The sequence below is a fragment of the Harpia harpyja genome, chromosome 4 (genome assembly GCF_026419915.1).
Source record: "Harpia harpyja isolate bHarHar1 chromosome 4, bHarHar1 primary haplotype, whole genome shotgun sequence".
Taxonomy (NCBI): domain Eukaryota; kingdom Metazoa; phylum Chordata; class Aves; order Accipitriformes; family Accipitridae; genus Harpia; species Harpia harpyja.
Genome location: NC_068943.1, coordinates 7,036,760 through 7,064,619, shown reverse-complemented (window position 1 = coordinate 7,064,619; position 27,860 = coordinate 7,036,760). Strand labels below are relative to the sequence as shown.

Sequence of the window (27,860 nt, the reverse complement as noted above, 5' to 3'; positions counted from 1 at the left end):
TCTTTTCATCAAAACCCTGTAAACAGATGATAAATAGAAAAGGAAACCCCTTCTCTTTTCAGTTCATTCACTGCAAGATAATACTTTCCACTAAAGCAGTAGCAGTAGAAAATGAACTGGAAGCGCAGAGGATATAAGTGCATCATTAATGAAAATTAATAAACCTGGTAGCCACAGTTGGGGATGGAGACTCCACCTGCTGACTGCAGAACTCCAGTGCTTGTACTGTAAACTTCTGAGTGGCAAGTGGAAAAGGGTTCCCTTCTTAATAGCCTTTTCGCGCACAAAATAAATTATTTAATTGTTTTTAAAGGGTGAGCGGTCCTTGTTTGCTCTCTAATCCTTTCCCCGCCATTACACCAGAGGTTGTTTTGGGGCTGGTGTGGCTGCTAGACTTTCAGAACTGTCATGGCTGAGCATTTATTACCCACCTGGCAGGAGACAGTCCGTAAGATCAATACATACACCAGACATGCAGACAAGTGGTTTTGTTCAGGACATCGACAAAAAATACTTTAAAAAGCTCCTAGTATGCAGCAGTTCTTGCCCACAATGCAACTCCTCTGTGCTAGAGGAATAAAATGAATAAATCAAAATAAAGTAGTGATAAGTCATGAGAGGAGTCTGAAGCAATAGCTATTAGTTCAGCTCCACCATACTGAATAAAAACTGGCAACTCCCTCTGCTTCACTGAAAGCTTTCTCTACCTCCCCCCTCCACACCTCTGTTGTTTAGCCATTTTTGTAAGTATGTATAATGAAAACAGCTGTGGTTGTATCTGTACTATTCAATATTTCCATGCATGTTCAACCACACCATTCTGGCACAAGACGATAAACTTATTGCCATCATGCAGTTAGGGAGTTCGTCCACACTGCAGACGCTGTCATCAGCACTTTCAGGTTCTCCAATCTTTATATTAAAAATTTATTATTCGCCAGACAAACTAAAATATGTTTCTACTTCATTTATGGAAGCACAAAGCCAATTAGCAATACCACGTAGTCTGAAATGGGTTTCAACTCATCCCCCTTAGGATTCAGTTTACCTGGAACTGGCTTTTGCCTGCTGCTCTCGACACAACATAGGAAGAAGACAGAAAGTAAGACTAGTTGCTGGAAAAATATACTGAAAAAGCTCAGGAGTTATAAATGGAGGCACTAACTCAAAACCACTCGGAACAACGCACCTCTCTACACTGCTCAGCACCTGAACACACCTCTCTGGTGTGGAAAGATCAGCCCTTGAATCAAGGTTAGACAGTGTCTTGAACCAAAGTTACCAACATACCATCTGAGAGCAATTAAAGAGAATACACATTTATCAGCATCACCAAAAAAAAAAAAATCAAAAAATATGGACAGGATTCAGCTAGCTGACTAAACCCCTGAACTGAGGTGTCTATACGTAAAATATGCGTCTATGCAACCATTATAATCAAAGCCAGCTCAGTTCAGAGGAAGGTAGCTACTGCCATTTGAGAGCCTGTATGAGACAGAAAGAGTAAGCACAGAGAAAGGCGAGGTATTGAGGCAGGCAAGGCAAGGTAAGGCAAGGAAAAGTGCTTCTAATGTGGTACATGAGGAAGGAGAAATCTGTCATTTCAGAGAAGTTAGACCGTGGAGAAAAGGAATAGCGGATAGATGACAACATGGAGATTACTTAGTGAGCAGGGGAAAGAAAACTGTGAGTAGAAGAGTGACATGCACGTAGCTTTTATTATGATTACTTCCCTCCATCGCAACTACATAATTTTACATAACTGGGAGCATGCTACAGCATGCAGTACTAGTATAGATGTAGCACTAGCCTCTAGTCCTCAGTAATGCATCAACATTTTAGGAGTGCCCTCCCTGGCCGGGGGGGAGCACCTGGACAGACAGAAAAAGGACGGACAGATCCCACATCACGGCATCACCGTGTCGCTGCCCGTTGCAGGCCTGCCGGCATCGGCAGCCACACGCCGCCGCGCGACAGGCCCTGAGGAAGACACCGAGCAAAATTACAAAAAGACAGTTGTCTTTCAATTAGTCGTTGGGAAAAGAGCAGGCACTGTCCGTTCCTTAGTGCCTCGCTGTCGAGAAGTTCCTGCAGATTCCCCGCGGCTACTGCGCTTAAATAAAGGAGCCGTTGTTAGGGCTGCACAATATCAGCACTATACTGGTTTACAAAATAGCATGCCGAATGACTTTTTATTTACTACGGGGTTTTACTACCTCTTGAAAAATGAGTAGCGCTGTGTGTTGGCACTACTGCCCAGAACCGCCTGCCCGCAGCTATCAAAGGACTTTTCAGGCAGCGAATCTGAGCACGTGAGCAGTGGCCAAAGCCCCAGTGATCCAAACTGTGACCGCGCTGCCTTGTCTGCACTTCTGAGCTACCGGGTCAGGCTACAACACCTGAAACTGTGTTAAATTTATTAGTTAAAATATTTAGGCTTTAGGCTGAAAGTACAGGAAAACAGTATTTCAGCTTCCTTGTAGTCTGGATTGCTGCCCAGGTTCATCCCCAATAGCAAACTTCTCAGTCTGTCATCGAAGGGTGGCAAAGAAATATATCCGTACAGATGCCAACACATTTTGGGGATTAATACATTCACATATTTTTTTGGCAAGAGAGGGAGTAAAGAAGAAGAATACTCAAAGGTACAGGCAAAGAAATCACTAAACACAACTCACCCAAATAATACAGAATTCCTGAGCAGTAAGTATGCAGTGGGTTCACATTTTTTTTCTCAATGACAGTATTGTTTCTCAGGCTCGTTCTACTGTACTCAAGCACAGATTAGCATCAAGCCAGAAAGGTATTTAGCCTTTGGAATTTTGGAAAGAATTTTGGCCAAAATACAACACTCTATAAATTTATGTGGAAATCAATATATCAATAGAAAGAATAAACCACATGATAATTCATAATGACAGGCGATAACTCTGGAGATAACAAGAAGAAAGATAATTCTGTAAGGAAAACTGCAGACAAGTAAAAGACCAAGGTCAAAGTGGAAAGAAAAGAGACATGAGGAGCAACACCCAAGTAAGTGCTCCACAGACAGAAGAATTTTCAAATAAAGCAAAAAAATAGAAAAGAAAGACACCATATGATAAGAAGCAAACTCACCAAGTGAATTCATGGTATCTCAAGCTGAGCACCCAAAAGTGATGAGAACTTCTGGATGTTTTGGCCATTGTGAATATTTTTCTTTTTCTTTTCTTTGAAGAAAATATTACACCTCTGATTCTTTGTTCTGCCAAACCACCTCTACATTAGTGTGGGTGTATTTACATTGTCATAAACCTCACCTGAGAAAGAACAGATTCTACTTCTGTGGAGCAAAATTTCAAGTCTGGACAAAAAGGACTTGGCAAGAAACTCAAATTATAATACCGTAATACATTTTTCATTGCTCCAAAGATCATGTAACATACCTATAACTTATGCATGACGTGTCCTGGTTTTGGCTGGGGTAGAGTTAATTTTCTTCTTAGTAGCTGGTACAGTGTGTTTTGGATTTAGTGTGAGAATAATGTTGAGAACACACTGATGTTTTAGTTGTTGCTAAGTAATGCTCATCCTAACTTAAGGATTTTTCAGTTTCCCATGCTCTGCCAGCAAGCAGGTGTACAACAAGCTGGGAGGGAACATGGCCAGGACAGCTGACCCGAACTAGCCAAAGGGATATTCCATACCACGTGATGCCACGCCCAGTATATAAACTGGGGGGAGTTGACCTGGGGGGATCACTGCTCAGGAACTAACTGGGCATCGGTCGGCAAGTGGCGAGCAATTGCATTGCGCATTGCTTGTCTTGGGGTTTGTTTGGGGTTTTTTTGTTATATTCCTTTTCATTGTTGTTGTTGTTCTTTTGTTGTTGTTATATATCTTATTAGTAGTAGTATTATGTTTTATTTTACTTTAGTTATTAAATCTTTCTTATCTCAACCCACGAGTTTTACTTCTTTTCCCAGTTGTCCTCCCCATCCCACTGGGAGGGATGAGGAGTGAGTGAGCGGCTGCGTGGTGCTTAGTTGCTGGCTGGGGTTAAACCATGACAATATGAAACTGGCCATAATCAGAATGTTTTGAACAGAAATGAAACCATGCTAATCTTTACCCAAAGCTTACATCAAATCCACCTTTTTGCTTGTATTTTAAGTGACAGATAAATATTTTGGCTGCTCATTTTAACTGTTGTGAATTTATATGCTCCAGATTTCATAGAGTAAGAAGCATGATCTAAGGCATGTTTTTCCAACAGTGCCACCATGAGTGTATTACTTGAATACTTATGAAGGTTTCTCACTGGAAAATGCGTGAAGCAAAGCTACCATGCAAGATGAAAGTCAGTTCAAGACTAAGATACCTTCATTATGCACCTACCATGTATGCATTTATCTAGGAACTACATGTCTTTAAGTAAGTTCCCATTATAGCCAACACACATCTTAATCATTACAGTCAATGGAGCCTAAAGAGTAATTCACCCAGAAGAGAGAGATCTCAAAGATAGAAACTTCCTAGGAGGTTCAGGAAACCTAGAACATGCTAGGTGGCCAGTAGAAGAGAGAGCTGTAAGTGCCCCAGCGGAGGTAAAGACTTCAGCGTGAGACTATGCATCACCAGACAGCAGACACTCCACAAGTAAGTGAGCCATTTTAAGTGACCTGACAAAGCACAGTAAGAATTTAACAGAGGGCAGATCCAAATTAAAGGAATATATTTGGAACAGTTGCAACAAATTACCAAGAGAACTAATGACTTTTCTGCTTCTTTGTGTCTTCAAATCAAAAACAGATGCCCTCCTTAAAAATATGCTTTGGAAAAATCCAAGTGGTTTATCCCAACTTAAAAGTAAAGAAAGGATTGGGGGAAATACATGAATGGTAATTTATGCCACTTAGTCTTTACCAGAGTTTCTGGCCTTGAAGCTATTCCTTAGGCTTTCTGTGAACCAGAAGTCGTTTCAGCTATCTGTTGACAGCAGGGGAATAGTGAGGTCCAGGAATTTTGACCTCCACTCCAGATTTTGGCCAGAAGCAATCCCTAATCCTTCTGTCTCTGCCTCTGTCCCCGTCCTCCTGAGAGCCCCTCTCCCTCTGTGTCCCTACCCTCCCACGCCATCCCACTCCTCTCTGCGCAGTTTCGCTTTCTCTTCTAGCATCCCACCCTTCATCTATAGCCGGAGGCGGCAGAGGGCAGAGAAGGGCCCAGGAATGAAGCTTTTTGCTTTCAGTTCTTCCATCCTAAATAAAAGGCTTAAACTTAGAAGAGCTAAAAAGGGAAACTGGAAGGCAAACCCTCCCAGATGCTGCGTTTCCAGTTGCCAGGGAGGACGGCAGGCACACGCAGCGTTGGGTAGGCGTGAGCCGCACGGCATTTCTGCGATTTCATGGCTTGCTTTGCAGTGTGTCGTCCCCTCTTCCATGGCACAAAGCACTGGAAGAGAGGATGAGGCAGCTCGACAGCTCATTCCCCCCCACCTCCTTCGCAAATCGCCTCCGCATGGTTTTTTCACATGCACGCCACACGTATGAAACTCGGGCACGTCAAAGGTTGCCGCTTCACCGGGCTGCTATAGATTGTTTGTATAGGAGACTTTGCAGAGCGGGTACCGGTGCATCTATGCCATCACCTGGCAAAGCTCAACGTGCACACTTTTAACAGAGGTAAAACGGCATCGTTCATCGTTCTCCTGAATCTCACTGTTGGAAATGCCTCCGCTGCTTTTAAAAAAAAAAAAAAAAAAAATTAAATAAATAAAAAAATAAGCCAACTGAGGAAGACAACAGGAAATTTCAGGCCCAGCAGCCGAAAGCCCTGCCTGAGCGCGCTGCCACCAGCTCGACACGTAGAGCTCACGAACGACATGCATGGTGGGATGTAAACGCTCGCGAATGATGTGTCACGAGCGACACGGTCGCTGTCAGCTCGACAAAGCAGCCCCGCGTGGGCAGGGACAGGCAGGGACGGGCAGGGCCAGCAGCAGCAGCCGCCCGTCACGTCCCGAGCACGGCGGGAAAAAAAAAAAAAAAAAAAGGTTTCTGCCGAAACCCGGGATCGAACCAGGGACCTTTAGATCTTCAGTCTAACGCTCTCCCAACTGAGCTATTTCGGCTCCTCTGTCGCTGCTGCCGAAGCGATAGCACTAAGCCGTTCATCTCCGCCCACCCCCCCCGGCCGGCATTCGCGTGTGAGGGTTTAAAAAACCCGATGTTCCTCGCCCTACACTGCCGGATACCATGAATACCACAAGGGAATTGATGACAGGCATTTGCAAATAAAATGACAGCTTAAGGCAAAGACGAATGCAGCAATAACACGAAACTATATGTATACGTTTATGCACAATACATAACCTACATGCATTTAGTACCAGGATAAAGGCATTTCGGCTGCAGCTCTCTGGATAACTTGGGGGGTAACAGGAACTAGAATATTCTGTGGGCTTCAGGAGCATTAAATTGGCAGCATTTTTGCTTCAGTTTTCAGGGACTTTATTTTCAAGTCTGACAAATTCTGTACAGAGCTGATGTACCACGAACAGACATGAAGAGAAACAGTACCTCCATCCTCATTTTCCCACGGTCTTGCTCGGAGATGCATGTTCCACAGGAGAAGCTCTGCACGTCTGCATAAATCACAAATCCTGACTGAGCACAGTTATAAGAAAAAAAAATAGCTTATTCTCACATTGTCGGTTAGGCATTTATTTCAACAGGCAACTGTTACCACACTCCTGTGGCTACAGGTTGAAGGCAGAGGATGCGCCCGAGTGCACACATTAACACTTGTGGCACTGCTGCTGGACCCTCACGCCTCAAGCTTATGTGTATTTGCACATCCCGTGGCTCTGGAAAAAGCCACCTGCGAGAGCATCCCCCATTTGTGCTCCCTGCGTGCTGTGTGGGGAAAAATGCTGCTTTGCAGGATTGCCCACTGCTTCTCCCTCCTCTTAGTCAAAAAAAGCCAAACCAACCTCCCTCTCTTCCACAGTAATACAGGAGTTTAACAAATCCCTCCTTTTTCAAGCGTGGAAGCAGCAGGAAGCAGAAGCCCTTTCCCAAACTAGCCCTGTGAATATTTGGTGACATACACCCCCATGTCTCCTCTTACTTTCAGAGTACATTTTTCCCCAAGTTGTCCCACTTTTGGAAAGTCTTGTGTGAGCAACCACTGTTCTTCAAGAGCTGACATTTTCAGAAGCAAAAGACATATTTTCAGAAGTCAAAATGCTGAAGACTGGGGCAGCAGTTTAGTGACTGAAAACACTTTAACAAAGAATTGCAGTTAGGGAGAGCTTAAAAAAAACCCCACACCATTGTACTAAAGAGGTGTGCTAACAACACATTGATACAAAATCTCATATTCTCATGATTTTCCATTGCCACTGGCAATGAGAAATGATGAATGTATTCACTTAATGAGCGTGTCTCCTACTGATGCAGCTAACAACCTTGTGATCTTTGGTGCAGATAAACTCCATGTGTGCGATGACATGCATAGCATCCAAAACACTATTGACTTTAGAGTTTTCATATATTACCACAAAAATCAGAGCTACTATGGACCAAGAGGTTGTTCTGATTTTTATTATTTTTAGAAACCTTTGTTTTGGCAGGTGAAAAGGAAATAGCAAGAGAAATAAAAACTAAAGGTAATGCAAAACAAATCAAAAACAAAAGAGAAGGACGATTCAGTCCCAGATATAGCATATTTAATAAAACAGCCACTTTTTCCCCCAACAAAATTTGGGGGTTTTGTATGAAAGTTCCTCTTACTGAAAAGTAGAAACATATTAGCATTTCATAGCTAAAGAGCATAATAACACAGTTTTAGCAAAATGGAGCATTCAGAGTCCAGCCAAAGCTGTTCATAACTTTCTCCTAATGGGAAACCAAATCTGTGCTATTTTGTACCCCTCCAGAATAGGGATTGGAGTGGGGAAGGAAAGAAAAAAAAAAAAAAAAAAAACACTCATCAAAAAAAGCCACCAAAAAAACCTGAAAAACCCAAACACTAGTTCTTTTTTCCACCCACAACCTTCCTCCTATATCTAGTAAAGGACAGGGTAGACAAACAAAAGCTATTTTCTAGTCCATCATATTATGACAATGTAAACTAGCCTCAACCACCTCAATGCCAAGCAGCATACAAACATAAGCAAGCAAGTGCCAAGGTCAGACCAGAGAAAGCCTTGGAAAAAGCAAGGATTACCTCCATCGCACAAACTGGAACCTATACACACACACAAAGCCCCCACCGGCTGTGACTCACAGGGCAGGCAGACTGCCCTGCCTCACCTGCCCGCTTCACTGTCTTCCAAATTCTCTCACTTGCTGCTTGCAAGGGATGTACTGAATGGCAGGCACGGTACACCGACATGATGGGGTAGCCATGGTGGTTTTCCCCAATGCACAAGGGATTTCAGGAGCTGCTTCGTGAAGATCTGATCCAACCCACAACAGTAACTCCAAAAAGAAATGCAGAACTGCCAGCTGTCCCCAGATAGTTTCCCAAGCGTGAGCCTCTCATCCAGGATGGAACCTGGTGTGCTGGGTTGACCCTGGCTGGACACCAGGTGCCCACCAAAGCCGCTCTATCACTCCCCTCCCCAGCTGGACAGGGGAAAGAAAATATAACAAAAGGCTCATTGGTCAAGATAAGGACAGGGAGAGATCACTCACCAATTACTGTCACCAGCAAACCAGACTCAACTTGGGGAAATTAAATTAATTTATTACCAATCAAATCAGAGTAGGGTAATGAGAAATAAAACCAAATCTTAAAACACCTTCCCCCCCACCCCTCCCTCCTTCCCAGCTCAATTTAACTCACAATTTCTCTCCCTCCAGCAGCGCAGGGGGACAGGGGATGGGGGTTGGGGTCAGTCCGTCATACCTTGTTTCTGCTGCTTCTTCCTCCTCAGGGGGAAGAGGACTCCGCACTCCTCCCCTGCTCCGCCGGGGGTTCCATCCCACGGGAGACAGTTCTCCACGAACTTCTCCAACGTGAGTCCTTCCCACAGGCTGCAGTCCTTCAGGCACAGACTGCTCCAGCATGGGCTTCCCACAGGGTCACAGCCTCCTTCGGGCACCCACCTGCTCCGGCGTGGGGTCCTCCCCAGGCTGCAGGTGGATATCTGCTCCACCATGGACCTCCTGGGCTGCAGGGGGACAGCCTGCCTCACCATGGTCTTCCCCACGGGCTGCAGGGGAATCTCTGCTCCGGCGCCTGGAGCATCTCCTCCCCCTCCTTCCTCACTGACCTGGGGGTCTGCAGGGCTGTTTCTCTTACATGTTCTCACTCCTCTCTCTGGCTGCACTTTCTGTCACGCAGTAACTTTTTTCCCCCTCTTAAATCTGTTCTCCCAGAGGCACTACCACCGTCGCTGATGGGCTCGGCCTGGGCTGGCGGCGGGTCCATCTTAGAGCCAGCTGGCATTGGCTCCGTCAGACATGGGGGAAGCTTCCAGCAGGTTCTCACAGAAGCCACCCCTGTAGCCCCCCTCCAACCAAAACCTTGTCACACAAACCCAATACACCTGGATACGAACCCTTCATCGAAGGCCAGCCCTTCTCCTTTAGAAAGTTTTAGAAATTTAAGTGACATACACATTCACTCTTTTTCCTGTTGGTGTAACCTCAGTTTGTTCTGTGACACACACCTTGAGAAAAGCAGACTGAGGCTGCTGTGTTCACAGTATTTTACATCATTACCTTTTGCCTTCTGCAGAAATGCTTCTTCATATCTTCCAAGTAAAAACAGCAAGAAATAAAAACTAAAAGCATTACACTTATCCACATTAACAGTTCACTAGTTGGTCCTTTGTTCTTTTCTTCCTACAGAAGCCAGAAGGTTAATGGCAAAATAAGCTGTTTTCTTTAACAGTAAAAAGACTTTTCCCTGTGAAAGGAATGCTCCTACCGGAGCACTCACCTGCTAAGGCAACCTGATCTACAGCAAAGCAGCTCAAAGCAAAAGCCTCCTAGATTAATTTTTAAAACATATATATTCTTATATATTTTTTTATAAGCATGCGTGTATTATTTTTATATGTGTATACATATATATAAACAAAGTAGGAATACCAAGCCAAAAATCTCAAACACTTGGAAGGATTAAATCCTCAAAAATATTTGAAAAAACTAGAGAGTTTCCACTAAAAATTAATAGATCCTTTTGAAAAATCCACTCCCAGTAAGATCACTTGTTTGGATAGTCACATAAATGTCAAAGCTTGCATCTCCACCATCTAAACATTCAAAACAACTTTCAAAAGATCTACTTAATAAACCAACACACTACTACTTTCTTCTGTGTATCTCTGATCAGATAACACTATCACAAGTTAATTGATTTTTAATGTTCCAAAGACATTGTAAGATTTAAAATAATTTAATAATCTGTAATCTCTATTCCTAAAATTAAAGACACATCCTATAACCAGTATTCCACCATAAGCAGATGTGAAAGATACGTACTTTCATGCAGCTCACCCAGAGCAGCTACCACAGTAAGCATAAATACAGCTAAAACAGATTTTTGCGGTACTTCTGCTATTTCTGGTATTGACTTTCATAAAATACAAAACAGTAAGATGGATAAGTAACTCTCTGCATATTATAAGGAAGCTGTATCTCAACAAAATATAAAAATTAAGAAAATATTTGAATGTTACCAGCAATGTGTGTTTGACAATGAAATTTAAGTGATTCATCAGTGGAAGCTTAATCTTAAGTATCTGGTAAGCCAAGTATTCTAATAGACTAATACATACTAAGTCCTGTAACTTCTGTCCTTCCCAAATGGAGGTTTTGACTACCAAACCAAGTATCAGAAACCCCCAAAATACAAGTGCAATGCAATTCTAGTATAGTATTATAACCCCACTTTGTCACAGAAAACTCACCTTCAGCAACACATTCCTAGACTTTAGAACACATACTTGGTGCTAAGGTAAGCCTAAACACTTACTGTTAAGCCTTCTTTTAAGATGACTCTAACCGACCAAGAGTGGCATTTTATTTACAGCACCATGCACCTCACAAAAGGTGTGATGAAGTTGGGAGCGTTGTGGGTCCAAAGGCAGCACTACCTGTAAGTTATCTGGGTCAGTACTATTAAGTTTTATGTTCAGTTACTACCAAAACTCTAGCAGGGACAAAGCTAAGACAAATGCCCCAAGCTCCATTCTTCCCGCACTTAGCATGATGAGGAAAGGACTTCCGCACATATTTGTGTTTTGAAAGTTAACTCCCAATTTCTGAGAGACTGTAGAACTCGCTACTATTTCTGAGTACTCCATAGCATCCTAGTCCTGTGCTTCTGCAGCTCTCTACCCAGGGGCAACAGAAGGGTCTGGGACTGTGCCAAGTACAGAAGCTGAAGTGATAAAACCAAGAAGAGTTTTCCCTTCTATGTCTGCCACCTCAAAGCCACAAAACTGAAGATAATTTTCTCAGGACACAGGAAGAACTAAGAAATATAAAAAAACCCACCATCTACTTTTTCAGCATGTTTACTTAATTAAGAGAAACCAGTTACACCATAACTTTTATTACTAAATCAGCTTTGAAAAAGATTCATTGACATATTTCTAGAATTGAAGTTTCCTCCCAAACTTTACATTAAAACTCAAATATTGTTTCACCTTTAAAATGTTTATCACCAAAAAAAAAAAAATTGTGAAACACTGCATTGAATAAGGTCTGCCAACCCACAATTCACAGGAAAATAAGTGTTTAAATTTTTTCTCCATAAATAGCCTTCATATCACAGGAAATAACATCAATGGAATGTTAACTGTGTTACAGTATTTCAAGTTTGTTACAATTACAGTTAAGAAAAGGAAATTAACATGTAAAAGACAGTAATACAGTAAAAAGATGACATCTAAAACAGAGCAAAGTTTAAGAAAATGCTTCTGGAAGTCTCAGCAAGAACACCTGCTCCTTCTTGACACCTTCCCCCCCCCGACCCCCTTAAAGATGGGCATTTAAAGTTATAGAGTAGGTAACAGTTTAATCAGTCATCAACAGAAGGTAATACTGCACCGACAGAGAGAAAAACTGAACCATATAGTTAAAAGCTAGATATGGTACCAACTGATTTATACTTTTCAGAAAAATATAGCATTTTTCCCCTTGATTAAAAATAAAATGCAATTCTTTAAAGTGACAAAAATAATATATTACATTGTAAAAAACAAACTAATACAGATGAACGATTCCAGAACTAAAACGAATTTCATCAGAAGTCCCAAAAGCTGTAATCGCAATTCATGATTCTTAATTAATAAGGCAGATTTTACTTCAGTTACACTAATTTATAGCATTATAAATACTCTTCGCCCTGTACAGTTCTTTAAAATCAATACCTAGTGAGAATATAGTATTGCACCAAAAGCTGAAATTAACAGGTTCAACTCATAAAGTGCTGAAACCCTTCCAAAGTTGTGCCGTACTGTAGTTCTGTATTCATCATGGTTCATGTATCTTGAATACATTAACAGTTCAGTGTGGCCACTTGATTGCAGGCTTCAAAGAAAGGACTGTATGAGGTAGAATAAACTCCTTCAGGTTCTCCACCACCCTATGGACCACTGAGCTGTGCAAATGGCTCTGTCACAGGAAAGGGCTCCAAAGCTTTCTCTGAGTTTTTCCAGTTGTGAAAGTTTTCTTTGTACCATTCAACTAGTACAAAGAGAATGTTGATGAGTCAAGTTGACCAGAGATAACAGGAAAATTCAAATATTCCACAGATATCATAAGACTAACAACATGCTAATAGTTCATTATGGAAAATTTTAACCTATAATATTAAGGAAAAAAAACTAGTTTAGATTTTATATATTCTTTATGCAAGACATTCTAGCATTAAAAATTAATTTTAGTACCTGATGCTACTTTATTGTGATTAACCTTTTTTCTTAAATCAGGTAAATTCACTACTTAAAGGAGCCAATTTTACGTAAAATAAAAGTGTTAAATTCATTCTCCCTTAGCTTCTCATTAATTAACCTGTATTCCCATTTTCCCCCCTTTCCTTCCTCCCATCACTTCTAAATCAGTGTAAAAGCCATCAGTCCTACTTGTTTTCTTTATTCCTTCTTTCCAAGGCACTTTAGGTCTCCATCCTAAGTTGTGCATTTTTTCTGAATTCATTGGGTATCTCAGGTCATTGGTAGGTCTGATGAAGTATAAAATGCACATGGAAAACAACTCCATTATACCTTTTCATTAATTAGAGATGCACTACCTCACATTGTCTTCAAACCAACATTAGGTATGCTTCGATTTTGAAAAGTCCCAACAACATGAACAGATTATATTGCCTTCAAAAAATACATGGCAGTTCAGTGCAGCTGCAACAATACAATTCAGTTGGTACAGTCAGCAATGTGGAATTGATAAGAATAAATATGAATTAGTATCTTATTGGCACAAAAACAAATGGAAAACTCAAATCACTGCCAATGCAATTGTGCAAATCAGTGCATTTGCAACTCTTTAGTCACTACGCAAGCCAGTGTTTTCCAATATCAGCATTCACATTCTTCATCTTGAAAGCCCACAAGTTTTCACATACTTCAAATTTGAAATACATACACTTCCAAAGCATTATCATTACAGTGCCTCATTAGCTACACAAACTTAGTAATACTGAATATGTGGAATCCCAGGCTGCAAGATTCAACACAGAAAGAGATTCCCTACGTTTAAGCATGGCACAAATTTTCACTTCCACAGACTGGCAGTTAGGTAGTCTAGTCCAGCATTCCTGCATTACTGGCACTAGCATACTGAATAGTTAAGCTACATGTGCAGACAGAAACCAGCTACTTATCACCATCATTAAAACATGCTAATCTCAAGCAGAAGCAGAACTAATTTTTCCATGGCAAGTAACCCCCATGACCTTTAAGTCACTCATTACAGAATTAAATAATCATTAGTTAGGTATCTTAAAAATCTTCTATAAGACCTCAACATTCTTTGAAGCATGTATTCCTGCGTGGTTAGTTTTCCCAAGCCCATTTATGTTTAAACATTAGCAGACAGGGCCCAATACACAGGAAGAAACATCTCAATCTGAACGACACTGAGACCTACTGAACACTCACATCATGTGAGCCAAAGGCAATTTGTTCAAAGTCCTGCGATACACTCAAATAGGATTCTGAAGAACACTTCCTTTTAAAAACAAAAATTAGTACATTTAAAGACACTTCAGTTGCCATGATAACAATCCAAATGTGAACAGAAATTGAGAATTCTAAAGGCCATAATACTACTTAACTGCTATCAGTAGATATGTCATTTCTAATCACTCTGGAGAGAGTGATATCTAAAGTAAGCAGAGGCTCATTGTCGCTGCAGAAAAGAAATGGAGATAAAAGAACAGAGCCAAACCAAGCCTGAAATTAAGGACGGAAACACACAGCAAAAGCGTATTTATAAAAGCTATCCATTTTTGCCGCTGCCGTAACTTTGGCACCTCAGAATTTTACATCTACTCTTGAGATAGCAGTTTCAGCTTAAGATAGGAATCTAAAACTAACCACACTCCGTAGGTGCGTATTTCTGCCTGTGGAGAGTGGGTCTTACCTATAAAGCACATCTAAGTCTGAACTAGTCACATTAACATCAAAATAGTAAAGCTAAATGAGAGATGATGGGATTCACCTCGCTCAAGTGATGTTGAATACAAAGTACTGAAGAAACTAGCTAAACTACCCTTAAGAAAAGATTTAGCTACTGTGTAAAACCTGCCCTTTTCCCAGAGCAGACTTCAGTAGTGAGAAGTCTGAAGAAAGTTTGAAGACAGACAGATTAGCATTACACATTCTCCTTCAAGGCGTATACTCTGACCTAAAGATCAAGTAATAAATAGAAATCCTGTTTTTCTACACAGTATTCTGTACAAATCATAGATGTCAAATCCACTAGCAAAAAAAATAAAAACAATTAAGAAAGCAAACCAGCTCTTACTCCCCTCAAAAGTTTTCCCTCCTGCAGAGAATAAACTTTCACAAAAAAACTATTTGGCAAGAGTCCTAGAAACCTTCAGGATAAACCCATCCTGCATGTGCTTTGCTATTTTCTTACCTGTCTTTGACATAATCCATCCAGTGCTCCATTTCAGATTCCGAACTGGTCTTCTTTATCTGTCAAGAAGAGAAACAAAAATCACCCCCACACATCTTGCACTGTCTTAACATACATTTAAAAATAGATTTTTTTTTTTAAAAAAGATTTAAGTCTGTTAAAAAAAAGCCACCACAAATGGTCTTTTGTCTAAACAAGTTTTCAAACTACTGAAATTATCAAAACTATCTAGAACAATTCCAATACTTCTCCTTCATCGGAGCACTGCCTAACCATTCATAATCAAATTATTAATAGTGACAGATCCTCGGACCAAAAATGAAGCAGCCAGCATGAAAAAACCCTACCAAATGGTATTTAAACATTATACCAGTTTTGCCCCAGTCAGGATAACTGATGACGGGGTGCAACGCACAATAGCCTGTACTGCAAACTTACATAGTACAGCTGCCACAAAAAGGGTAGCACATCGTTATGCTACAATTATCTTCTAAGACCCACTGCAAGCCTAAGCTCTCTCAGAGCTACAAAAGGTTTATAGCAGAATTGTTCATATGTGCAATGACTGGTAAAGAAAAGCATCATAACTGTTTACTCACTAAGTGGATTAACTCCTTAGCAAGCTGGGCAATGGACATCTCAAAGTTAGTTCCAATGTTGTAAATTTCACCTGGCTTCCCCTCCTTCAGGACAGTAAGGAATGCTTCCACCACATCAGTTGCATAAAGGAAATTCCTTCTTTGAAGTCCAGAACCATGAATACAGCTTAAAACCAGGAAAAGGCAAGAAGTTTTTGTTAATCCTTAAATAGAAGCATTCAATTTATTAGAGTGTGTTTTAAGCAGTTTTGCCATTAGCCATTACCTGAAGGTACCTTAAGCTGATATGATATTAGCTGATATGCAAACAATCCTTTAGTTTAAGGAAATCCTATTATTAAAACAAGCAATTCATAACTTAGTTATGAAATTATCATTTTACAAACTATACCATGTATTTATAACTGTAATCACAGTTTTATAGCACAAATACCACAAACAAAAAAGTAAGTTACATACCATTTTCTGTTCTGTTGCAACAAAGATATAAACTTTGGAATAACCTAAGGAATTGAACAAAAAAACCAACATTACTCCACTATTTTAGAAGCTGTTATTCTGCAAAAAACATGGGTCTTCATCAGTAAGTATCATTAAGTATTTTAATAAGACCCTTTAAATATTTTTAAGTTTTCTTAAGTCTAAACAAAAAATGCATCAAGCCTAGAAACCGCAAGGATTTGGGGTTTTGGTGGGGTTTGTTTTGTTTTGGTTTTTTTAAGAGTAGATGCCTCTGTTGTGTTGTAAAGCTTATCTTTCTGGTCAACCGTTACAAGTCAGCAGTTACAAATGTAGTAACATTTTTACAAAAGCAAATATTTCCATTACTTTCACACACAGAAGTGCACTAGAGTTTAACTAGAGATAACTATTGCAAACAGTTTCGAACATGGTTTAAACATCCAGCAAGTTGCAGTAAATCTATAGTCATAAAATAAGAGTCATTAAAATAGTTAAATTTGGAAGAGAACCAATAGAGAATTTCAAGATAAGTAAACACGGATGAAGTGATAGCCACTAGCTTGCAGCATAAAAATTAACAATATTATGTTCAGCTACAAGCTTAGATCCATTCATAATGTCCCAGGAACTTCAGAACAGTTGACCCTGCTATTAAAGTTTTTAAACTGAAGCCATTAGAAAGCTATTCCAATTCTTTTAGTTTTGTGAAGTTACTACTCTAAACATAGGAGAAGACATACTGGGTAAAACTAAAGATCCATCTAGCCTAGTATTATGTTCTTAGGAGTTACTAAGAGTGGATACTTGAGGAAGAATATACATAAGCTGAAAGCAAGTAAATAGTGATACATCCCCTGAATACACTCCCAACATCATGCAACCTGTAGACAGACATTTCCCAAGCCACACATCAGTGAAAAACATTTTAAAAACCATTGCTTATCCACCTGCGATAATGTAGGGAAAAATAAATTTATTTGCAAAAAAACCCCAACATATAAAAAGAAATTCAAATTAAAAAATCATTAATAAAAAAATACCTCAAATGTAGCAAAATATAGCTACATTTCATACAAGCTCCAAACTCCAAAGGGTACATATGATTATCACTATCATTCCATCAGTATATTTCCATTCACTAGCATAGCAGATCTTGGTATTGCCTACAAAGGCAACTCACTCTCACTAATAATCATTTTAAATAGTTACCCCACAAAGTATGTATGAACACATGCAAAGAACAAGTCGCTTTCTGCTACTTCTCACCTTGTATCCAATTGCTACATCTTCATCTTATCTATTTTCTGTACAGGTTGAAATATCTCTTTCTATACCAGACATACTGCTCTCTCACAATTTACTTTTTGAAATGTTTACCTTAGTTATTAAACACTCCTAATTACAGCACGTGACACATGAGTTAATGTAATTCTTAGAGGAACCTTGCCAGACATAAGGCAGTTAAATACTCTTTGAAAAACAGAAAAGTTACAAAACAAAGTAATTGTAGTAAAATTCATGTAAATAACTGGAAATCTCTAATAGATGCTTTACCAACAACCAAACAAAACATGTGTTCGTTGTGTTGATGGCAAGACGTGTTAGTGTGAGATCAAAATATATAATCACAGGTAAGCGTGGACAAATATACTTAAAAGACGGTGCTTTTTTCAAAAGTCACTTTTTTTCTCTAACATCACTGCAACCCTGAATTATTGTATACTGAAGCTCAGAGTAAAGAATAGGTTTAACTTACTTTTTCTGGATACTGGTGCGGTCCATAAACATTACTGCTCCGTGTGATAACAACTGGGAACTTAAGAGCATTAAACATGCATGTGATTACATAGGAAACTATGTACCAGTAAAAAATCTGTAGGCTTCTTGCTGATCAATAAATAATAAAACTGACACACCCACAGTGCTTATTCAAAAATCTGCAAGCCCTTACAAACATTCATGAATTAAGCTATCCATACTTCTGTCAAACAGGCAAGGACCGCGATCCTTCTCAGTCTGTTAGAAGCACCACAAGGAACAAATGTTTGTAATCTCAGTCTTGGTACGGAATCACCATAGGATATTACATACATGTATCTGGTTGACTGAAGACTGGCTTACTACTTATTCCAAGAAAACGTTTCACAGTCATTACCACTTTATTCAAGTCAACTGTATGTCAAAAACAACTTTGCAGAAGGACGTGTCAAGAACAAGACTAAAGTATTCAAGATTTTGAATATTTTTGCTTAAACAAATCTGAGTAATAGACATTGGGTTTTTTTTTTGCTTTCACTATAAGCCTGGTCTTAATACAATTTGAATTTTGTATATTCTACTTCTGTATAAACATATTTCCTTCAAGCTTAACACTGTTTTTTAAATTGTTATTGCTCTCATTGACCATTTTATCAAAGCAAATGTTTAGACATTACAATTCAGATTTTCAAAAAAAATTTAAACACACTTGACCTCTCCCCACTGTCTTGCAGTGTATCTTCACCAATAAGTGGTGGACATCCTCCGACACATCCAAACTACAAGACTAGCAATCAGGAAAGAGGTGGCACTGTGTGGACTAGTACTGATTTTTCTTTTATACTCTTATACACGTAATAAAGACACTTAAGTATGAGCTTCAGAGTTTCTGAAGCTTGCATCAACTTACTTGGTACCTTTCCCAGTAAGACTGAACAAAACACTCTGCAGCTGCTTTAGAGGAAGCATAGGGATTTGTCGGACGTTTTGGTGAGGATTCATCAAATTCCTAAAATGAAAAGAAAAATTTGCATTACTCAATTTCTTTTGCCCAGAAAAGTCTTAAAAGTTACAAAAGCTGCAGTTGCAACCAAAATAAAAATCCCTAAATATCCAAGCTCACCTGTCTGAGAAAGCCACCCTTCCACTTATAGCAGAAGACCACTAAAGACAGTCTATTTATCAAACACAGGAGGCAGCCAGAATACCAGCAGTAATATTTTTATCCTTCCAGCAGAGTACCTCACAGTAGCAGGTCCCTAGATTTTTATCATGTAAAATAATCACTGTTGCCACAGGAGGTTCCATCCTTTTCAGGCTCATATGGCCTAAGAGTGCCATTGCACCACTGCTAGCAAATTGACCTTTCAGTCCTAAATAAAAGGGGTTCATTCTCCCTTCTCTATAAATTTTATTTCCATTAAAAAAAGTAGAATTTCAACCCAAAGCCCTCCAAAGCAAGGCTTCTACAATTCTGACCTGTTCCAGAACAGGTAGCTTCATGGCTATCTACTTCTCACTTGAAAAAAACCAAACAAACAAAACCCCATACAATAACGATCCAAAGAAAGGAGGGATTCTGCACTGCCTGAGGTGCAATTCATAACAATCACCATAACGTGTGATTAAAAGACCCACTGTTCTTGTCTGTCCTTTGCATCTGAAATTAGTTGACCCCAATTTATTTTTTGGCCTTCCTCCCCCACAAAAAACTCTCTTCAAGAACTTCTTCTATGATTCACAAAGAAAACAAAAAATACATTAAATGAAAGTGCTCTTTTCAAGGCCCAGAGGCAGAAAAAGTTCACTTGAAGTTGTCTCAGCCAAACCACTGGTCTACATGCAGGAAAACAACATCCTTGGGTATCACAGAAGTCTACAGATGGAAGTTGTGTTGAAGGAACTGATAAAGACTTTGCAACAATAAGAAAGCACACATGACTTTTCTGAAGTGCATTAAAATTTTTGTGGATTACGGCACAAGACTCCTTGGCCATTATTTATGCCTTTAGAATGACAAGTATGCGTAATTCGTCTTTTTACTGAGCTAAACTACATTTCCTGAATTAAGGTCAGGCATAAATTGGCAAGAATCAAAAAGATTTCCATAGACCAACAAGAAATATCTGCATATTTCTTCCAGTAATACAAGAACTGTTTCCTGTTTGAATTGTCTGTACCTACAGTTCTGTTAGTATTTTAGCTAGACCATAAAACAGTTCCCTGCCTGTCAAGTTCATAGTCAAGGCAGAACAGGAAAAAATTAAAAACAAAAAAACAACAACAAAAAAAACCCACCATACTGTGCACATTACTGAAGTCTCATGAATGCTCCAAGGCAAAATTTGTGTAATACATTCCTTTGATACTATCTCTGAGGAGTATTCACATGCCATTAATGACCCCAATCTCACTGCTTTAGGTAATACACGTTCAATATAAAACATGCCACAAAAAAATTCAGAACAATTTTGATACTTAGCTTCCTAGAAACAACCAGTGCTTGTTTACAAGTTTGAGTATTGTCAGAAATAGCTCGAAAGTCATACATTTACAGAGGCCAAGGAAAGTTAGACTCATTTTGTTTTCACTATTAAAAGCAAGTAAAGCTAGAAAAACCCTCATGAACTTTCAAACTCACCTCATCAGTGCTACCTCCATATACTTCATCTGTACTAACATAGACAAACTTCTCCACATTGGCTTCATGCGCAGCAGCAACCAGCACATTAGTGCCATAAACATTCACATAGGTGAATTCCAGGGCATGCCAAAATGAAAGATCTACATAAAAACAAAAAATCAGACAATTCTGATTAAATTTAGGCAAGACATGGCTTCCTATTGAACCATAATATTAGAGGCTGCAACATAGACTGGGACTTTATCACTAGTTCTTTGATTGTCAGACAGCAAGGTCATTATTAAATGAAGATACTTTCTGCACTTACTTGAAGACAAAATCCTTGCTCTCAACAAGAGGCTGGAATCAGGAGGGAAAGCTTGTTGGTTACAGACGGTTCCATTTGAAATAGCATTATCTAACTTTATTTAAGTGGTAGCTACTTCCCCTCTCCACTAGGAAGGGCCAAGCTCAGTAAGAAAAGTATCATTCAAAGACAGTTGTAAGATGCAGTAATATATACCTATTACTGTTAATTAACTAGCACCTGTTCTAATTCTTAGCATTGTCCCACTGACCTAACAACTTTGTGCATATCATATCTGACAATTTTGAGAAGTATTTTCCTGGAGAATTCTTTGAGAATTTCTTCTCATGATGAAAGGAGTATGGTAGGGATAGTTCTCATTAACAGTGTTACTGAAGAGTGGTATCGTGAAATAGGCGCTTTTAAGTGTAATTCATTCTCTCTTTCTAAAATCCAGGCAGGATTCTGAAGGGAGCTATGCCTAATCCTTCAGCTTCCACACTGTGGTTTTTCTTGCAAGGTTGGAGCCAATCAAGTAAAAACTCAAGACTACGTACAAACTCTTTTTCCATTGTCTTCCTGACTCCACCAGTACACGGTCAGTTACGTGTGTGTCTAAATAGAATTTAAAAATGTAATGCAATAAAAAGGCCATTACCATTTATGCACAATGAAAATAGACAACAGTCAGATGAAGCACTTTTTAAATTAAGGCTTTTTAGCCTTTAAGTTAACAAAGGCCACCAGACATTGAATCACATAGTCTGTAGAGACAAACTGTATCCTTGTTTTACATGAAGGGAAAAGACAAAAAAAATACCTGTATATATTTCAAACAAATACATTCATGGAAAATAATACCAGAACATGCAACAGTGCTCACCTACATGTGTTTGGGCTGCAAAATGAAGGACTATATCTATTTTCTCAGTTTCAAAGAGCTGTTTTATGAAATCGGGTTCACAAATATCTCCCTAAACAGGAAAAAAAAAAAATCATTAACAAATCATTTTTGACAGAAAATAGTAAGCTTTCATTTGCATCAAGTGCCACATAACAAACCATTACAAAGGAAGCACAGGATACAAATGGCATTACCAACTCAGTTTTGGGCAATTTATCAATGCCATGTCTAAAATAAAACCAGATATAAGTTACACACATTTTGAGCAACAGCCTCAACAAAACTTATTTCAGGATTTATATTACTATTTAACATTAGAAGGAGCATCGCTCCCAAAATACACACAACAGAAGTATAGCGTGTAGCTTGAATGCGGAGGTTGAAATGACAAGTTCCTACAGCAAACAAGAGAGTTTCTGGAATGTGGCGAACGGACAGTGACACCTACTGGCATCATAGAAGGTGAAGCGATTTCCACTTTTGTCAGATGGTTGGATCTTGCAAGGATTTGGGATTTTGTTGTTTGTTCTGGTAATTTTATTTTTTTAAGTTGAAATATTTAGAAAACTAGAGTCAGGCATCGACACAAGCCATTCTTTAGTTTGGCATACAAGCAGCAGCAGCTTTTAAAGGTAAACGCCAGCTGAGGAAAAGCTTTTGGTATTTATCTGTTGGCTCAACTTAAATAAGACAGTACCTGAGAACAGGTGTCTTGGGGAGGAAGACTTTTGTACTTTCCATAACAAGACAATTAACTAAAAACAGTTTAAATGCACCTATGTTTTAAGAAGTTGTCAAGCAAAAGTTCTGAACAGCCTCAAAGAAATACTGTATGTCAGAAATGTGAGGAAGATGAACCAATTTTCCTATTTCTCATCCCTGAACAGAACTGAATCACTCCAGTAAATACACTTCAGGCTCATACATTATTTTGAGCTAAATGGTTACAATTATTGACTTTTTTTAAAACTGAAATTCAAAGTCGATACATCTGTGCTGAACAACAACAGAAATTGTGATAAAACAATATCTTTCACACAGCCCCTTATGCAAATTTTCTAAACTTTTACTTCTTTACTCTCCCAAACAGGCTGCTTCTCTACAGCGCCACTAAGGCATTTATCTTTCCTGCTCTCTCCTAAGGCCAGTAAGAGTGTTAGAGTTCTAATCATACGGCTTTATCCATTGGAGAGTATTTTTTCCAGTGCATTTTTTCCTGTCAGTGTAAACTGCTTGGCTGCATACCAGCTATATATAAGCTCTGATCAACCTTTCTTAAAAAAAACAAAAACAAACAAACACACAACACACCACCACCCCCTCCAAAAAAACCCCAAACAAAACAAACAAAAAAACGCAAACAACAACAATCGAAAAGTTGGAATGAATTATACTGGTGTAAGTTTTGCAAGAACGTATTCCTACTCTAGTTCAGAAGCAGTATAGCTACATCATTCCTTGTTACTATCCCCCTGCTTCACATAGGGATCTGGCTGTTTACAGGATGCCTTCTAGAACTCCGTGCTATCCCCAACAATTAAACGTTTCTATACATTCAGGTAACGAGGCTTTTCTAGAGTAGTCACAAATCTCATATCACATACTGGAAACTGTCAAAAACAGTTTGGGCATGCTGAAACTGCATACATTTGCTTAGCAGACATGCCCTTTCCCCTCATGCAACTTTTATCCCATGTCACGGTTTAACCCCAGCCAGTAACTAAGCACCACTCAGCTGTTCACTCACTCCCCCCCACCCAGTGGGATGGCAGAAAGAATCGGAAAGAAAAAGGTAAAACTCATGGGTTGAGATAAGAACAGTTTAACAGAATAGAAAGGAAGAAACTAATTACGATAATAATAACAATAATAAAATTACAATAATTAAAGAATTGGAATATACAAAACAAGTGATGCACAATGCAATTGCTCACCACTCACTGACCAATGCCCAATTAGTTCTGGAGCAGCGAACCCCCCTGGCCAGCTCCCCCCAGTTTATATACTGGGCATGACTTCATAATGGTATGGAATGCCCCGTTGGCCAGTTTGGGTCAGCTCTCCCGGCTGTGTCCCCTCCCAACTTCTTGTGCCCCTCCAGCCTTCTTGCTGGCCGGGCATGAGAAGCTGAAAAATCCTTGGCTTAGTCTAAACACTACTTCGCAACAACTGAAAATATCAGTGTGTCATCAACTTTATTCTCACACTGAATCCAAGACATAACACTATACCAGCTACTAGAAAGAAAATTAACTCTATCCCAGCCAAAACCAGGACACCCAACAGTTCGGAGATAATCACTTACTGAAGTAAAGAGATAGGTTCACAAAAAATGTAAACAGCCACAGGGGTCACCAAGCAGGTGAAGACAAGTTCAATTCCCACCCTTGCCTAAATCCAAGAGACATGTTTAACCTACATCTACTACCTCTGACAAAGATGCTTCAAAGCTATTTCAGAAAATTAAACTATATGCATTTCTCTGATGTCCTGCAACCGCGGGCAGCCCAGCTAGACAGAGACACCAGCATCAGTACAGCCTTTCATACACGGGAAGAACCTCAGCATACAAACCCAGCAGTGGGAACGTTTATCTGAACAATAAACCTAAATCCATCTCCTGTCTGAAGATAAAATTGTGGAAATAGTAAACCAATTTAATTGGAAAAATTTTTAAAAGAAAAAGCGTACCTTGAATGTTCCCGTAAGACCCTGTTCCAAAACAACTATGAACTACACAGCACCAACAGCAGCAAAAACAAGAATGCAGCCTGACATCTAGCACTAACAGAACAAGAAAGAGCATGTTGCACACCACAGAATATGACAAGTGGCAGTGTTTGAAGATGCAAATGCTAAAATAGCATCAGAGAAGCAGAGGAGCCGAATCTGAGTCCATCTTGTCCATACCACCTATCAAAAGTGAAACAATCATCCCTAAAACCACTCATCTCCATAATCATGTTACATTTTAAAAGAAATCAAATCTGATTACAACTGAAATATTAGGAATATAGAGTTGTGGGGTGTAACCATAGTAGATAAAGAACTTAAAGAATGTGCAGTACTGTACTTTTAGCTGATTATTGTTGGCTTGTATTTTCTTTCAAGAAGCCAAGAAGATTCGCTTCTTGAAAACTCCCTACCTTTCCCATTTTGATAACAAACTGAAAGACCAATCATTGAAAAGGTTGGATTTCAAAAGAGAACATAGTATACATTTTTATGCAAACTAATATAGATAGTGATGAGAATCATACTGCGCAAAATCAGCTAAAGGAGGTCAAGAAGCGGACAAGTGAGGAAGACTATGAAAGACCACCAGAGGGCTTCTGAAGACCACCAGAGACCTTTGCTGCACCTGCGTGAAGAGACATATACATATGCTAATGATTTACTGGAAAGTTGATGATTATGTATAACATTTCCCAGAAACTTAATGAATATGTATAACAGGTGTGTATTTAACTGTATCGTTAGACAAGACAGGTGCACACGATAGGTGGAGCGATCCCCCGTGTGCCCAGCGCTGCAATAAAGGAGTGCCTGCTTCTTAACTTCTCATTGCTGTTAAGGAGTTTTATTCCGGATTTCGGCAACAATCAGGCTTTTAGCAATGCTGTACCTTTATTATAGAATAAAAATACATCAACTTTCAGAAGACTACTTCATGCAAGAGACAGAAGATACTGGATATTGTCACAGACTTCTGCGAGTGAAATATGAAGTCTATTAATAAGGTAAACAGATGAAGGAAATGCTGCTATGTCCATCTGATTGTCACATACTTTGGCATATTACATACACCGACTCATTCTTGACAAGGAATTAGTAGAAATAATTTCAGCTTTACCATAAATTAAAGCAGTGGCTTCTAGTTTGGGGAGCTCTGGACACCACATTACCTTGATACAAAGGCATAAAAATCAGTAAAGAGTCAAGTTTCCTAGAAGAGAAGGCTTTATTACCTGGATAAACTTGTAGTTTTCCTTCTCAGAGACAGTTTCAAGATTCTTCAAGCTTGCACAGTAGTCGAGCTGAAGAGAAATACCCACACAATATCATTAAGTGGCCTTCGTGAAAGCAAATAAGCTAACTCAGACTCAACCTAATCACTAGAAAGTTTGAGAACAAAGTAAAAACTTCTCACAAAAGAAAAGCTATTTTGCAAGCAGACATGATGAAGCTTTAAAAAACATGAAACACTGAAAAATATTCTAACTACAGAAATTCTTAAACAGAAGTTTAGAACTTCAAAAGCTTCCTTTTTTTTTTTGCAAATAATTATTTGTGGCGGGCACAGGACTGTAAGCATGAACTGCAGTTGAATTTTTTTTTTGCATAGGAACAAATGGATAGTCAAACAAGAATTTAATAAATAATTCATACAAACTTCAACATGCTATAGATTGCATTAAAAATAATTTAAAACAGGTTTCCATATCCAGAAATAAAACAAGCTACTTACCTTATCTAGATTTATAATCAGATAGTTTGGGTAGTTTTTCACAAGAGAGACAACTACATGTGAAGCACTGCAGGACGGAAGAAAAACATATTTTACAATTATATAGGTAGCTTTAAGGTAACGAAGAGATGACAAATTACAAGTAAATTTAGCAATATCAAAAGGCTTTGGGGGAAGAGGGGGTTTTCTCAAGCCAGGAGAAAGAGGAATTCTCAGATATATTTTAAGATGTGACAACATTATTCTATTGATAATGCCTATAACTGCATACTCTTATGAAACTAAAAATCAGATTACAAGTTCACGCTGTAACAAAAGAAAACAGTGCTGCTCACAGCCACCTAAAAAAACCATACCAAACTGTTATATGCTACATTCAATACATTCAGTACTTTTATTCTCTTAAGTTTATACATTAGGTATTAGAGAGAACTAAACAGTCATCTCTCTTAACTCACAATGTTGAGCTCCCAACACTCAACTCCCTGACACTGCTGCTAGGCGTAAGAAGAAATGACAGCCCGACTACCAGGTGGCATTTCTCTTCGGTACAGTCTTGTGTACAAGAAGTTGAGCCTGAGAGTTCAGGTTTAGCAGGGTTTATTCGCATCTCCCGCTCCCCAAGCTGGGGGGGGCAAACACAGAAGTTTAATTCTCCCTCTCACAGCTTCAGACTCTGAGCACGCTGAAGGACTCAAGCTTAAGATGGACCTGAACTTTCTCTACCTCGAGCAGAGCCCACGGCACTGGGGAGTAGGGATGAGAGAGAGCAGCTGGCTCAAAGCACAGCCACCCCCCTACCCCAGCCCGGCCGAGGCCCAGCACCGACTCCCACCGTCCCTTCACCGAGCACCTTCTCCCTCACCCCGGGCGGAGGGCAGCCGGGCAGCAGCCCGGCTCGCTCCCCAGCGCTTACCACCTCAAGCTCCACGACACGGGAGAGCCACACGGCAGCCTCCACGGCAGAAACGGCTGCGCCCACCGCAGCCCGGGCCCGAGCCAGCGGCGCCACGGAACCGGCCCGGGGCAGGCCCGAGGGAAGCAAGCAAGCGAGGCGGCACCGCGGGAGCCCCCCCCCCCGCCGCGTCCCCCCCGAAAGGAGGCCGGCGGCCGCCGCCCGGCCGAGCGGGGAGCCGCCACTCACATGAACCCCGCGCCGCCCGTCACCAGCAGCCGCTTCTCGAAGACCGGCAGCTCCGCCAGCCCCGACATCGTCCGCGCTTTACGGCGGCGGCCCTCACGCCGCCCCGCCCGCCTTGCGCCGCCACCTCACGACTGCGCGTGCGTAGCAGCGGACGGACGCCGGAGTTCTCCCGGGGGTTTCAGGGGCAGGGCCGCCAGCGACTGCAAAAGCCCGGGTGAAAAAACGCCTTCCGCTCTCCCCGAACAACGGAGCTCGCCGCCTAAGCACCGAAGCGAGCGGCGCGGGCACGCCGCGCCAGGAGGCCGAGGCTTCGCCTCCGCCTTCACCGGCGACCGCCGCCTTTTACGACACCGGGGGGGGGGGGGTCTCAACTTACGGCCGAACCCAGCAGCGGACACGTTGCAGCAGGGGAGGTGCAGAGCAGGGCGGCGGGGGAGGGGCCGGCTGTCTCGGCCACGCCCCCCGGGGCGGGCGCGCGTCTCCCATTGGCT

At 40.4% G+C, this 27,860-nt stretch overlaps 1 protein-coding gene and 1 non-coding gene across 3 annotated transcripts; both read right to left on the bottom strand.

Annotated features, from left to right (window-relative positions):
• Positions 1 to 6,039: 6,039 nt before the first annotated feature.
• On the bottom strand, positions 6,040 to 6,112 carry TRNAF-GAA (transfer RNA phenylalanine (anticodon GAA)). Its single transcript has one exon. It is a non-coding gene; the product is annotated as a tRNA-Phe (tRNA).
• Positions 6,113 to 11,499: 5,387 nt separating this feature from the next.
• Positions 11,500 to 27,744, bottom strand: TGDS (TDP-glucose 4,6-dehydratase). 2 transcript variants are annotated; one of them, XM_052785780.1, is made up of 12 exons: positions 27,370 to 27,739; positions 26,226 to 26,292; positions 25,726 to 25,794; positions 21,737 to 21,827; positions 20,565 to 20,707; positions 18,834 to 18,932; positions 17,922 to 17,981; positions 16,163 to 16,206; positions 15,704 to 15,869; positions 15,105 to 15,163; positions 13,088 to 13,185; positions 11,500 to 12,689 (listed from the first exon to the last, which is right to left on the bottom strand). In XM_052785780.1, exons 1-12 carry the CDS (start codon positions 27,435 to 27,437, stop codon positions 12,589 to 12,591), a joined length of 1,065 nt encoding a protein of 354 aa, XP_052641740.1. In that variant the 5' UTR covers positions 27,438 to 27,739; the 3' UTR covers positions 11,500 to 12,588. The 2 variants fall into 2 exon arrangements, 1 of the variants encoding a protein (XP_052641740.1); XR_008234930.1 differs by having other exon boundaries at positions 12,646 to 12,689; positions 13,088 to 13,360; positions 27,370 to 27,744.
• Positions 27,745 to 27,860: the final 116 nt, after the last annotated feature.

Excerpts from the sequence above, each read along its gene's own strand:
- TGDS (XM_052785780.1), bottom strand. The coding sequence starts at position 27,437 with ATGTCGGGGCTGGCGGAGCTGCCGGTCTTCGAGAAGCGGCTGCTGGTG. Across the intron at positions 18,933-20,564 it reads ATGGAGGTAGCACTGATGAG|GAATTTGATGAATCCTCACC; the intron begins GTGAGTTTGAAA and ends TTTTCATTTTAG. Across the intron at positions 15,870-16,162 it reads TTGCAACAGAACAGAAAATG|CTGTATTCATGGTTCTGGAC; the intron begins GTATGTAACTTA and ends CCTGGTTTTAAG.